At 37.5% G+C, this 14,727-nt stretch overlaps 1 protein-coding gene across 6 annotated transcripts in view; it reads right to left on the bottom strand.

Moving 5' to 3' along the window:
• The window catches only part of LOC121463502 (putative RNA-binding protein Luc7-like 2), a 58,439-nt gene that overhangs the window by 3,270 nt on the left and 40,442 nt on the right, over positions 1–14,727 (bottom strand). For 4 of the 6 annotated variants that reach the window (XM_041675756.1, XM_041675759.1, XM_041675757.1 and 1 more), the window contains 4 exons: positions 14,454–14,630; positions 13,674–13,765; positions 8,512–8,541; positions 2,118–2,309 (listed from right to left, as the gene is read on the bottom strand). In XM_041675756.1, the coding sequence (XP_041531690.1) occupies positions 2,118–2,309; positions 8,512–8,541; positions 13,674–13,765; positions 14,454–14,630 (491 nt within the window). The remainder of the gene's footprint in view (positions 1–2,117; positions 2,310–8,511; positions 8,542–13,673; positions 13,766–14,453; positions 14,631–14,727) is intronic. The other 2 variants (XM_041675758.1, XM_041675755.1) reach the window with 1 other exon arrangement.

The raw sequence follows: 14,727 nt of genomic DNA, 5'->3' as shown, positions 1-14,727 counted from the left end.
GGATGTAATTAAATTATTTGGCAAAGAATTCTGAACCCAAGTAGTTTAACTTTGAAGTATGTACTACATGACAGAACACCTGAAAAGCACAAGGTTGCTGAAGGTCTTCACTGACCTGTGGGAACTGCTGCCAAGACAAGATTCATATAGATAACTCACTTATAGCGGAGACCAGAACTTCACAGCAAGGGCAAGAAAACAGCAAAATGTCAAGACTTTTAATGGACTTTTTTTTTATCATCAAAAACTCACATATATACCAATAATTTGATGTTATATATATGAAATAACAAGTAGCAATCATTTAAAAAAAACAACGTTTTAAAAGTAATTTGAATTCAATGATATGAAATACTTTTGAGAAAAGCAAAATCTTTAATAGTTTTACAAAAATAATCCTCTTTTAAACATGCTGAGTATGGTAGGAAGTTTTCCTATATAAATAAACTTCACAAGTTCAGGAAGCATCAGGATGACACAATGCTAGGACATCCCTCCCATTTCCACCACCAATAAAGACATGTAGATAAATACCAGAGAAGTGACAACTAGGCAGGTCAACACAGAATCATCTAGATCCTTTACCACCTAGCTGCATGAATTCTCAGATTTTAGTGTGCAGATTTCGAATCATCAAGAACATTAAGAAAATGTTTGTTTCTGAACATGGCACTGAAGATAGTCTCCAAATTCCAGTTTCAAAATATGAGAAAGAGACCTACAGGTATCTGCCTACTTGTTTAATTACAACCTAATTACACCATTTATTCAAGACTGATCCATTATCTGAAAACATTTTTAAAACTCATTTTGAAATTTTCATCATCTAATAAAATTTGCCCTATGATATCCAGTTTAGCGCTTTATAATCCATGGTCAAGTATGCTCCCAAACAGAAAACAGCTTAGAGCAACATAAATATGATTGTATAATATACTATTATTTCTTTGCTATTTTTTTTTTAACTAAGGCTAACACAGAGGAAAGTTACCTAATTCATAAAGCAGGCAGGGTCTTATATGCCTATAATCCCAGCACTCAAAAGGAAGCTGAGGCAAAAGGATTATGAATCTCGGGCCAATCTGGGCTACAATTAAGCCATTGCTCCCCTGCCATTACCCCCCAAAAAGCACACACACAAAAACTAACTAGAATCACTTGAAGGACTACTTAGAACAAGGACAGATATATATGTAATAAAATGTTGACTGAAAGGCTATTAAGAAACTAAGCTTGTGATCTCAGGGAATGGGTAATTCAGTCTAAAAAGATTTTGCCAACTTTCTCTGGATTCAGCTATGAACTTTATGTGGAGTAAGCCACAGAACACCTAAGACTAGTAACTAGGCACTCCAAGTGTTTCTCTTACATAAACCTATGCATGGTTGTCAAGGAAGGGAATAAGTAATTTTAAGTATAATTTATGTTCCATAGGATTATCATGTGACCTGAGTTTTGGGAGCTTAACAGCTCCACTATATTCTAATCCTTAATCTGCTCGCACCAGATGATCAGGTCCAGTGTCTTCTCTCATTGCATATTTTGAAGTTTCCTGATATACTAAGAAGTGTTGTAGCATCTCAAAACTCAGAATCTTCCCATCACACTAAAGGTGAACACAAAATGTTATGTTTTATACTGCAGATTAAATGACATCGAAGAATGTGTTTGCTCTTTAGAAGTGCACCAGCTCCAAGTTTGGAAAACAGGCAAACAGAACTAAATAATTCTTTTAATGAAAGGACCTCAGAGTCCCTAATTTGTTAATACACATTGGAAAACAAAAATCCCCACAACCTCATGAGTATTAGTACCTAAAATTATTTGCCTGTAAAATAGTTTTTGTTTTTATCAGCACCCCTCCCAACTCCCAACATCCCAAGTAAAGAAAAGCAATAACCTCTGCACATACTGGCTCCAATTTCTTACTCTGGCTCACACATTACTCTGCATGAACTACTCATACAATCAGAAAAAAATGTATACACCTACAATTGGGTACATATCAACACCAGGTGCAAGTTTCAAACCAATAATCTAAGCATAAGTAACATAAGTAAACTTAAAAGGCTAAAACTTAAAGGTAGCTCCGCATCCTCTGATCGGCACTTCAGTACCTCCTCTTGGATCGCTCTCTGCTCCTATCTCTAGAACTGTGCCGACTTCTCTGGTGGCTGCGGCTGCGGCTGCGGCTACTGGAACGGGACCTGTGGCGATGTCGTTTCTCTCGAGACTTGGATCGAGTCCTCCTCTTGCGTTCTCGTGACATGGAGCGAGATCGGTGTCTACGATGCTCTCTGGATCTAGATCTACAAGAAAATAATTTACTTCATTCATTGTTAGTGCTACAATTCTTATTTCACACTTAAATTTTTCTTCAAAAAGAAGCTAATTCTTTTTTTAAGAAAATATTTATTTATTACATATACAATATTCTGTCTGCATGTATGCCTGCAGGCCAGAAGAGGGCACCAGATCTTATTACAGATGGTTGTGAACCACCATGTGGTTGCTGGGAATTGAACTCAGGACCTCTGGAAGAGCAGGCAATGCTCTTAACCACTGAGCCATCTCTCCAGCCCAAAGCTCATTCTTATTTAAAAAAAAAAAAAAAAAAAAAAAAAGGTCTTGTGTGGCCAGGTAGTGATGGTACACGCATTTAATCCCAGCACTTGGGAGGCAGAGGCAGGCAGATGTCTGAGTTTGAGGCCAGCCTCCTCTACAGCGTGAGTTCCAGGACAGCCAGAACTACATGGAAAAAACAAAAAACAAAGAAACAAAGGGATGTGTGTGCCAATGAGCATATCACAGGATATGAGGTGTAGGTCAGAGGACAAGCTTTGGGGAGACTCTTTCCACAATAAGAGTCCCAGGAATTGAACTCAGGTTGAGCTATCTTGCCAGGACTGAGAAGTTATTCTTCAGTAGCTGTACTTGATGGCAATTCTATTCTAAATAAATTATATGTTCAATGGCAACACATTGCTAGTATGTTAATGACTAATAACTAGGATTTCAAAATAAAACCTAGAACACTAATTGCCAGAAGTCAATGCATACTGTATAAATTTATGTCAGTTAACTAGGAATGCAATAAAGAAAAAAGGGGGGATATAATATAGAAAAGATGAGATAAAAAGGTGGATTTTTGAATCTACTTTTTTAAAAAACTTATTTATTCATTATGTATACAATGGTCTGCCTGCATGTGTCCCTGAAGACAGAAGTTGGCACCAGATCATATTACTGATGGTTGTGAACCACTATATGGTTGCTGGGAATTGAACTCAGGACCTCTGGAAGAGTAGTCAATGCTCTTAACCACTGAGCCATCTCTCCAGCACCTTTGAATCTACTTTTAAACAACCACTGGCCTCAAATATTTAATATTAGTATGGATTTTTGTATATGATATAAATTTAAGGTCTTTTTGTTATACTGTGTATATATATAATGTCTACTATTATTTAAGGTATTTTACCTATGCAGCTCTTTTAAAAAGGTTATGTAAAGTTTTGATATTTCAAAGTTATTTAGGATATTAAAAAATATAGGTTAGCAGTTAGTCATCTGTAATAATCATGATTTATAGTCATTCCTGGTATGTTTTCAAAGTCAAACAAAGATATATTTTAAACAGATGGTCTTCAAACATTTCAAAGACCTGTTTTAATAACATAAGACTTTATATGACAATGAGACATGTTTGTTCCTGGCAGAACCAATTCTTCATAAAAGGATGAAGGGCATCAAAGAAGCTCCATAAGGAGTTTGTTTTGTGACAAAAGCTAGACATTTGAGTAAGAAACTGCCCTTGCCTCGATTGCTGACAGTATGCTGTTCAAACTGGACAAACAGGACAAAATAGAAAGCAAATACCAAACTTTGTCAAGACAAGGTAAGACAGTCCTTCAAAATTCCTGCTTTATAACAATGTCTGTCATATAGTCTAGTCCTGTGGCCAAAGATAAATGCCCCAGCATTACAGAGGAACATTAGGGTGACTGTCCAGACAGTCAGATGTCCCTGCCATTTCTATAGTTTTGGAAGTTGTTTGCTCTGCACTTCTGGTTTACTCAAGTAAAATTTTATCCTTCTTGGGTATCGGATGGAGCTGAAGACAAGGCAGTTTTCACTATCATTAAATTAAAGAGGAAAACTTACTAAAGAGATGCAAAATATATAGGCTGAAAAACAAAAGCTTAAATTGTTTATCTAAAAAGATTTTTTAAGATCTAAAATTTTTTTAACAGTGGTAATAAAAGTTATAACATAAAATGGCTTAGTTATGAGACTTTGGGCTAAAATAGGATAGATAGTTCAGTACTCTCTCCAACTTTGCCAAATACAAATGAATTGGACATTGTGAGTATAATTCCTACCTGATAATTGTTCATATTGTATATAGTTTTTATTGTGATAGAGTTAAAATCTTTCCTTTTTAGACAAAAAGGGGGTAGTGTTGCAGAATAATCTCTTCATATACTGTGAAGATGGTTTAATAAAAAGATGAATGGTCAATATCTTGGGTTTCCAGGCACAGAGGACACTGAAAAGAAGGGCAGAGACGAGGAGACACAGAGGAAGCAGGATGAAGTGGACAAGCCTCATAAGAGCTAGCTAAAAACAACCCTAAGCTACCAGCTGAGGTTTCATAACTATTAAGGATTCTCCATGTGATTATTTGGAAGCTGGCAGGCAGGACAGTAATAGACTCACTACAATTGTAGCTCAGTGGTACAGACGTTGCTAACATCCAAGGAGCTAAAAGGACCCACCCCCACTATTAGACAGGAAAAAAAAAGCTAAGTTGATAAAAGTGCTTGCTGCACAACCATGAATACTAGAGTGTAGATTTCAGCACACACCTGTAACCTCAGCAGAAAACAAAGGGCAGGAGGGCTGTTGAGACTTGTTAGTTTACACCCTAGCTGAGAAAACACAAACCCCAGATTCAGACAGGGGTTAGAGAGGACAATACCAAAGCTCTCTTCAGGAAATCACACCAAACATACATATACACATAGACTCACAGATACACGGGCAAAAACACATACGCAACAAAAATAGTAATAAAAAGATTAATCAGGGGAAGTTGTGGTGGCACACTGAGTTTTGAGGCCAGCCAGAGCTACATACACATAGTGAGACTCTAAATAAGATGTATGAGGCTAGAGAGATGGCTCAATTGTTAAGAATACAACTGTTCTTCCAAAGTTCTTAAGTTTAATTCCCAGCAACTATATGGTGGCTCACAACCATCTATAATGGAATCTGATGCCCTCTTCAGATATTCAGGCATACATGCAGAGCATTCATACCTAAAAACAAAACAAACAAAAAACCCACATGCAAACATAACTCCCCCCGCCCCAACCAAAGACAGGGTTTCTCTGTACAGCTTTGAAGCCTGTCCTGGCACTAGCTCTGTAGACTAGGCCTCGAACTCACAGATATCCACCTGCCCCTGCCTCCCGAGTGCTGGGATTAGAGGTGGTATATGCCACCACTGCTTGGCAAATTTTTTTTTAAAAAAGTTACCTCAGGAATATGAATGAAAAATGAAGGCAACAATAAGTATTCCCACTTCATGCCAAGTTTTTGAAATTTCTTTTTTTTTTTTAATTCTGAGCACACTTAAGAAATTTAGGGGTCTAGGAAAGATGGCTCAATAAGCTAAGAATGCATGCTGCTCTTCTACAATATAAGTCTAATTCCCAACATGTTTATGAGGTGGCAAACAATCACTTATAATTCTAGTTCCAGGGAACCTAATGTTCTGTCTTTCAAGGGCACCCCTCTACACACACAGCATATACTCAGAAATAATAACAAAAACCAACACCAAAAAACTAACCCCCCACAAAAAAAGAAAAAAAATATATATCTGATGCATATAAAGAGAATGATAAAGAATACTTAAGGATAAATCATTCCGTACTTAAATTACAATTTGACCACTAAAGTTTTGAATGCCTATAATAAGCTAAAATTCAAACAGAATTTAAGCATTTTTCCAAAGCTCGTGTGTGTGTGTGTGTGTGTGTGTGTGTGTGTGTGTGTGAGAGTGAGAGAGAGAGAGAGAGACAGACAGACAGAGATGAGGATGGAGACAGCATTAAAAGAACAGAAATATGTGAAGGAAAGCAAAAAGATAAAAAGCATACTGTTTTACTTCTTTCAGAGCGACAAAACTGATGACACGGTGATGCTTATTTGTGATCCCGGCATTCAGGGGGAGGAAGTGGGAAGATAGTAAATTCATGGACAGGTTAGGATACTATAGCTACTAATTTGAAAAAGAAAGTTTCAAATTACCATAAGAATGTATTTTCTCAGCTGGGCGGCACCAGCACTTGGAAGGCAGAGGCAGGCGGATCTCTGTGAGTTCGAGGCCAGCCTGGTCTAAAAAGAGCTAGTTCCAAGGACAGGCACCAAAGCTACAGAGAAACCCTGTTTTGAAAAACAAACAAACAAAAAAACAAAAACAAAAAGTATTTTCTCATAACTTCAAAAGTGTAATAATTGTGATAGTTTGTTTTTAAATGAATTTTTTATTTATTATGCATGTTTGTTGGTTGTGACAGGGATTCTTTGTATAAGTTTCTCTAGATAGACAGACAGACAGACAGACAGACAGACAGACCTCTCATGACAGATACATAGGTAAATAAGTTGATCTTTCATGAGAAAGATCTGGCTGTCCTGGAACTTCATTTGTAGACCAGGATGACCTCGAACTCACAGAGATCCATCTACCTCCGCCTCTCAAGTGCTGGGATTAAAGGCGTGCACCATCACTACCCAGTCCAATTTAATGCAACTTTTAAAAATGTCTAGATAATAATTATTCATGAAAATATATTTGCTAAGTACCTAGCCCATTGCACCTTTTTAGTTACAAGAGAAAAAAGAACAGTAAAATAAGTCCCTGAACTTATTACTTATTATTTACTTAGAGTTCACAGTCTAAGAAATAAGTCTCTAGAGATCTACCTCTAGTAAAGAAATAAGCAAACAGATATGGGTAGTAAGAGTTTACATAAAGCCGGGCGCATGCCTTTAATCCCAGCACTCGGGAGGCAGAGGCAGGCGGATCTCTGTGAGTTCAAGGCCAGCCTGGTCTACAGAGCGAGTTCCAGGACAGGCTCCAAAGCCACAGAGAAACCCTGTCTCGAAAAACCAAAAAAAAAAAAGAGTTTACATAAAGCAGGCATAGGAGGATTTTCTGACAGAACGGCATTTGAGCAAAGATTGAAAAAAGGGAAGCAAATCCATCAGCATAGAGAAGACCATCCGGGTATAAAGTTCTGGAATGAGAGCAAGTTGAACATGTCGAAGGCTGACAAAACCTGCTTGGCTACAATGAAGTGAGGAAAGAGCAAAATTAGGGTTTAACAAATATGAAGATCAAGTATTTTATCATTCAAACCAAGAAGCTCTAAGTGGTGCTTACAGAAACTGACTGGGGGAAGTATTACTGTGAAAACAAATGGTATTAATGTGAAAACAAATATAAACAACTTTCTCAGGGCACACTGGACGACATACACAGACACCCACTAAGGATATAGTGTCAAATGTGGTTGTACACAGCTGTAATCTTATCACTAAGGAATACAGAAGTAGAAAGATAATTAATTCACACAAGACCCTGCCTGGAAAAAACAAGTATGTTGACACATGCCTGTGATCCTTACTAACAGTTCCAGAAGACAAACTGGAGTCAACATGGATACAGTCTCAAAAACCGAAACGAAAGAAAACCCACACAATAACAACAACAAAATCCCCAGCTGGCTAGCCTATTTGTATTCCCAATAGGTATGTTAAGGCTATTGTTTCTCAAATGGACCACTCAAATTGATTTATTTTTTTCAAACTGTCTTTTAAAAAAATTCTGCCGGGCAGTAGCAATGCACGCCTTTAATCCCAGTACTCAGAAGGCAAAGGTAGGTGGATTTCTGTGAGTTTGAGGCCAGCCTGGTCTACAAGAGCTAGTTCCAGGACTTGGGATAGTTATAGAAAAACCCTGCTATGAAAGAAATGAATGAATGAATGAATTCTGGGCTAGAAAGATGGCTCAGCAGCAAAGAGCAATGGCTGAAATTCCAGAGGACCCTGGTTCAACCCCAGCAACCACGTGGACATTCACAACTGCCTCTAACTCCAGGATCTGACACTCTCACCCAGACATACAAGCAGGCAAAACAGCAATGTATATAAAATAAAATTTTAAAAAATCCTATCATATATTTTCTGAACTTCCAAAAGATTTTTAAAGAAACAGCTCAAACCTGAACTATAAAAGAATAAGTCAGTAATAACTTCTTTTCTTTTTTTCAAGACAGGGTTTGACTACCAAGTGCTGGGATTAAAGGTGTGTTCCACCACTGCCCAGCTCAGTCAATAATAATTTACTGTCATTCAAATTTAAGAGATACATAATCCAAAGAACATACATTTGAAAAATACAGCTTCACTATTTTATCCATCTTCTATGGTACATACCTTTTGGGATTCTTGCTATGTGAGCGGGACCTAAAAAAAGAATATCTACTTTTAGAAAAGTGACTATATAAATTTTTAAACTGGTACATTGTACTTGTAAATGATATTTTCCTTGAGTTCTGACATTTACTTCTTTTTTTTTTTTTTGGGCGGGGGGGGTGGGGAGGGGGAGCTCGAGACAGGGTTTCTCTGTAGCTTTGGAGCCTGTCCTGGAACTAGCTCTTGAACTCACAGGGGTTCACCCACCTCTGCCTCCTGAGTGCTGGGATTAAAGGCGTGTGCCACCACAGCCTGGCCTCTGACATTTACTTCTATAAAAGCAAAGCATGTACTTATGCACTGGAGTCTACCCCCAGCAAAAAGAACAAAAAAACAACTTTATAGAATTCTCTACCTTGTCACAGCAGTTCCTTCAACTAGATAGACACTTGACTTATAAAAGAATATTCTTCTGGAGACTGAAACTGTGTGCTTATCACAAAAGCAATTCTCCAGAAACTGTTTCCTAGACTAGAACAACAGAAACAAACAAATAATTTTAAAAAAGTACACACACACACACACACACACACACACACACACCTATTTTTCTATAGCGTTCACACTATCACTGTGCTTTTGTCTTCTGGGAACATATATATTCCTTAAAAAAGAAAATAATTTATTTTTATTTATGTATATTGAGTGCTCTGCCTGCATAGTCCTCTGCTCAACAGAGGTCGCTATATCCCATTATAGACGGTGTGGGCCACCATGTGGTTGCTGGGAATTGAATTCCAGGCCTCTGGAAGAACAGTCAGTGTTCTTAACTCTTAACTGCAGGGCCATCATCTCTCCAGCCCAGAAAATAATATTTTTAAGTGTGTATGTGTACATGTAAGCCTGGTTATGCATGACTCAGGAGCTAGAAGCATTGGATATTGTGGCGCCTGAGTCACAGGAAATTGTTAACTGCCCAACGTGTATACTGGCAACTGGACTCAGGTCCCCTGGAAGAGAAGTGCATGTTGTTAATCACTAAGCATCTTTCCAATCCCAAAATGATTATATTCCTCCATTTTTAAAAAAAAGTGCGTATTTGTCTGCATGTATGTATGTAACCCATGTGCATGTCTGAGATCAGAAGAGGCTGGATCCCCAGAAATGGAAATATGTGAGTTTAAATATATTTAAACCAGCAAACCATCTCTCTACCTTCCAAATGATCCAACACCAGATTATCACTTTATATAACAACCCTTGACATTTCCCAGCAGTGTTAGCACTCAATAAACAATTCTAGTTTCTAACACTGCAGGGTTTATTTTGTAGTGTGAATGTATAAATAACAGCAAGCATATTTTAAAGTATGCTTTGAGCTATATTAACTATGATTCTATCCATGCTCTGTCTGTGCAACTAGGAGAAAGTTATATATCCTCCTTTGGTTTAATCTATCATTTGAAAGACAGGAATAGCAATATAAATGTTACTGGCTATGCAATGTCCCTCAAAAGTTAATGTGCTAATGATCTAGTCACCAACTGGTATATCTAATCATCAAAGGCCAACTCAATCATAAGGGCTCTTTACCCAAATCAATGGATATAAAATCTAAAGACAGAAGGTGTTGGATCCCATGGAGTTGGGAGTCACAAGCAGTTGTGAACTACTCAATGTGGCTGTTGGGAACTGAACTCAGTTTTTTGAAATAGCAGCAAGCATCCTTAGCCATATCTCCAGTCCCAGATAAAAGATTCTTAATTTGATGGTTCTGTTGTTATAGAAACCAGTATATGAGACCTAGTTCAAAGGAGTAGGTTCTTTGAAGGGAGCATCTTAAGTCTGAATCTCTCATGTCAGCTTACTGTGCTTGCCTACCTTGCAGTAAGTAGCTTTTCTCTATCATGACCCTTTGTGTCTTTCAGTCTCTATGGTGTGGGCCTTAATGACAGGCCCACAACAATGGAGCGAGCAAACTAGGTGCTCAAACTTCTGAGTCTACAAGCAAAACAAATCTTTCTCCTTTTAAACTGTTTCCTCAAGAATCTCCAAACAGCAGTTTGAACCTAACTAACACAGATTAGATAAACGAAGGCAAATTCTAAACACATAGCCTGGCATATAAATAGCTAGTAAGTGACATACATTTTTATTTTTAGTAAATGATTATATTAGGAGCAATTAAAAACCAGCTTGTATAATGTTATACTATTTTATAACTCTGTCTTATGAACGTATTTAAAGTACTTCCTCAATTCCACAGCATTTAAAAAAACTGTTTCAACTTTGCAGCAGGCCGGGTTGGCTTTGAAATAGGTATTCTACTGAATGCTAAGATTATAGATATGAACCACCCAACCTGCTTTGTTGTTTCTTTCTTTTCTTTTCTTTTTTTTTTTTTTTTTGAATGAAGACCCACTATATAACCAAACTCTACATAGCCTAAACTAGCAGCAAGGCTGCAGGTCCTTTCTACTTTAGATTCCTTTGTCCTGGGATTGCAAGCATGCACCACCATGCCTAGCTAAATATTTCTTCGATGGGGATATATTTTGAAATTAAAAAAAAAAAAGAGAGGTAATAAGTGACCAACTTTCTCACCATCTACAAATACTACAATCCTATAAAAAATGTGAGGTAATTGCATGTTGGTGGCACATGCCTTTAATCCCACACTTTGAAGGCAGAGGCAGGAGGATCTCTGTAAATTTGAAGCCAGCCTGGTGTACAGAGTAAGTTGGCAGACAGTCAGGACTACACAGAGAAACCCTTTCTCAAACAAACAACAAAAAATGAGGTCATTTGACTATATCAGTCGAATCTTAAATTGTGAATTCCAACACTATGTAAAATGCTTATCTATACTACTCTACACTATATATAATGCTTATCTACACTATTCTAAATAATGCAATTCTGAACAATATCTCTAGAAAAAACAGCCTAGGATTAAGCATAGTGACAAAGTACTTGAAATCTACGCACTCAAGAAGTTGGCCCGGGTTACACAAGACCTAGAATCAACAATCAAGTAAGCTAGATATGGTGGTACGCATGCTTTTAAGAGACAGGCGGATCTCTGTAAGTTCGAGGCTAGCCTATTCTACAGAGGTTCAGGACAGCTAGGGATACAGAGACCGTGTCACTATAATAAAAGTAAAACAGCAGATAAAAACGCAGAAGCAAGAGACCTGCCTTAATAAGGTGAAAAAAGAACCAATTCCAAAAAACAGTCCTCGGACTTTCACATCCCCCGCCCATCAATCCCCTGCCGCGGCGCAGGCGCGCGCACACACACACATAACACACACATACATAAAGATACTGACACATCCCCATTAACAGAAAAAACTGGGGAGATAAGGGAGTACAACCTCAGCATACACTAAAAACAAAGAAGTCCTGAAATAAAATTTGTTAAATGTAAAACACAGGGAATTAGAAATGGAGAAGGGGTGAGGCAGTAAGAAAAAGAGCAAGAGACAAAAGATTTCTCAAAACAGATGACAACAACATAGCATTGTTCTGGTCTATTCTTAAAATAAAAAGACTACCAGCAAGTCAATGAAATGGCTTAGTGAAAAGGCATTGCCACAAAAGCCTGGTGGCCTGAGTTTGGCTCTCATGGTGAAAAGTCCTGACCTCCACCTAAGCAGGGTACACATGTATGCCCACCATGTACACGAGCAATGTACATGGTAATGAAAGGGTAAATTTCTTTGTGGTATGACAGTCTATTATAAAATGCTTAAAGTTATGAACATGTTAATGGGCAACAATGACTAAAAGGATGTTCAAACACTCTAAATATGAAAATACTAAATTTACTAATTAATGAGTTAATATAAGCAGACTTGCTATATCAAGTTAATGAATTTTTATAATTTATGGCTCCACTGGACGTGGTGGTGAAGGGGAAGACAGAGCAAGTTCCAGGACAGCTAGGACTATACAGAGAAACCCTGTCTTGAAAAAACAATACAAAAGACAAAAACCAAAACAAAACAAAACAAAATAATAACTTACGGCTCCTACAACTGAGAAAACAGTAATAGTTTAACATAAAAAAAAAACCAACAACAACAAAACCCCAAAATCTCCTAAATCCTTCTTCAAAAAGTATAAAAGGTGGTATATTAGAGTGCTTGCCTAGCATATACCACGCCTGGGCTCAAGTCCCAAGACCACCATCACCACCAAAATAAGGAAAGGCCACAGTTCTGTGCTAAGAAGGTACAAATCTAGCCCAGTATGGGGGGAAAAAATAATCAATGGGTAGCAAGAGGTTTTACTGTAACTCATTCACCCTAAAGACATGAAACATTCCTTATTTGCTTTTCTACAATCTTGAAGGAAATCATATTAGCTCAGTTGACTAGCTAAGAACTATAAAGGCTGAACACCCCTAGCAGGAAAATGTGAAATTCAGACATGACACTCAAATACTAGAATTTCTGGATCATTTCAGATTTTAAATTAGAGATGCTAAACAGGTGAGGTTTGTCTACTCATATATACCCCAATTCAGACACTCCAAATTTTGAAACATTTCTGGTTAAAACATTTTAGATAAATACAAGCTACTGAATCTGTATCATTCCTATTCAAATGGTCTTGCAAGGTAATTTTGTTTTGCTTTTATTTTTATATTCTGAGATAGTGTACCTCTGTGTAGCCTTGGCTGTCCTAGAACTCACTATGTAGAACAGGTTCGTCTCAAACTCAGAGATCACCTGCCTATCCGCCCGCCCCCCGCAAGTACTGGGATTAAAGGTGTGCATCAACCGCAGTCCAGCCCCACTATGTTTCTGACTTTTTTCTAAACCTTTGATAAATGTGTTTGACTGCCTCATTCTATATTCACACCACTTAATATTTCTAATTGTTTTGTTTTTAATTATTAATTTTAATTTATTTTGCACACCCCCATGTGACACGTATGCCATGGCATGCTCTTAGAGGTCAGAGGACAACTTTTGGGAACTGGTTTTTGTCTTCCACTTTCCACCTTCTGGGATTGAGTAATAGCATGCCCAGCTTGCATGGTAACAACATTCTTTAAAGGCAAAAATTTCTAAATTTCTATGCCCAGAACCAGTTTAATAGCACCTTCAAGTCATATACCCTTTAGGCTAGAGACTGAGTTTCAAACACATGTACTATTTCTGACCCAAACATACCTCCTCAGTTTTTCCCGTTCTTCTCTCTCCCTCTCTTCTCTTCGTTTCAGACGTTCCTGGTTTCTTTTCTCCTGCTTCTCAGCTACAACTCTCTTTAAAATGAATAATTTAAAAACCAGTTGTAAATTTACTGGACAAATCCTTAATTATGCTTACTTTAAACTCTATCTGGTTTCTCATATAATACAACTAACCCAATTTAAAATTTTGTCATGTACAATTATTAGCCAAAGTTAGCTTTCCAGAATTGTGAAAAACATGTTAAAACTTTATTTCATCATGATTTGTCTTTTTCCAAGCATGAAAGGCAAGGATGCTACCATTGAGTTTAGTCCGTCCCCCATCATTCCTTAGTTAACATTGAAAAAAAAAAACAAGGGCTGGAGAGATGGCTCAGTGGTTAAGAGCACTGCCTGCTCTTCCAAAGGTCCTGAGTTCAATTCCCAACAACCACATGGTGGCTCAATACCATCTACAATAAGATCCAATGCCTTCTTCTGGCACGCAGGCAAACAATCAGACAGAACAATGTACACATAAAATCTTTTTTTTTTTTAAAATCACATCTACATGACCTTCTTTTTCTCAGCACAGTACTATTCAAAAACTAACTGTAATTACAATACTAGGGAGGCTGAGATAAGAGAACTGTCAGTAGTTCAAGATGAACCAGAGCTACACAGCAAAGACCTAGTCAATGAAACCAAAAGAAAACAGATACAGAGTAAAAGAACTAGGTTAACCAGGATAAAGTAAGCAATATTAATTTATGCAATGTACCTTTAATTCTTCGAGTTTCTCTCTTATTTCAATAAATCCCAGGTGCAGTTTACCCCCAAAATGATCAGCAAGTCGCCTGTCATTATCATGAAGACCTAAATATGCGGAACAAACTTCACAGACTCGAAGTTTCTGCTGCTGGAAACTGGAAGCTGGCATAGAATTACGATAAACTTCCTAAATAAAATAAGAAAAACAATGATCACACAAATGTCCTTAAAAGTTCTGTAAGAAAATATAATGTATACACACAAAATGTTTTCAAAGTCGTTGA

This window comes from Microtus oregoni, unplaced genomic scaffold, assembly GCF_018167655.1.
Source record: "Microtus oregoni isolate MIOR12 unplaced genomic scaffold, Mior012 000026F_ref0000081, whole genome shotgun sequence".
Classification (NCBI taxonomy): domain Eukaryota; kingdom Metazoa; phylum Chordata; class Mammalia; order Rodentia; family Cricetidae; genus Microtus; species Microtus oregoni.
The sequence above is the reverse complement of the archived record's forward strand: the minus strand, read 5'-3'. Positions and strand labels throughout refer to the sequence as shown.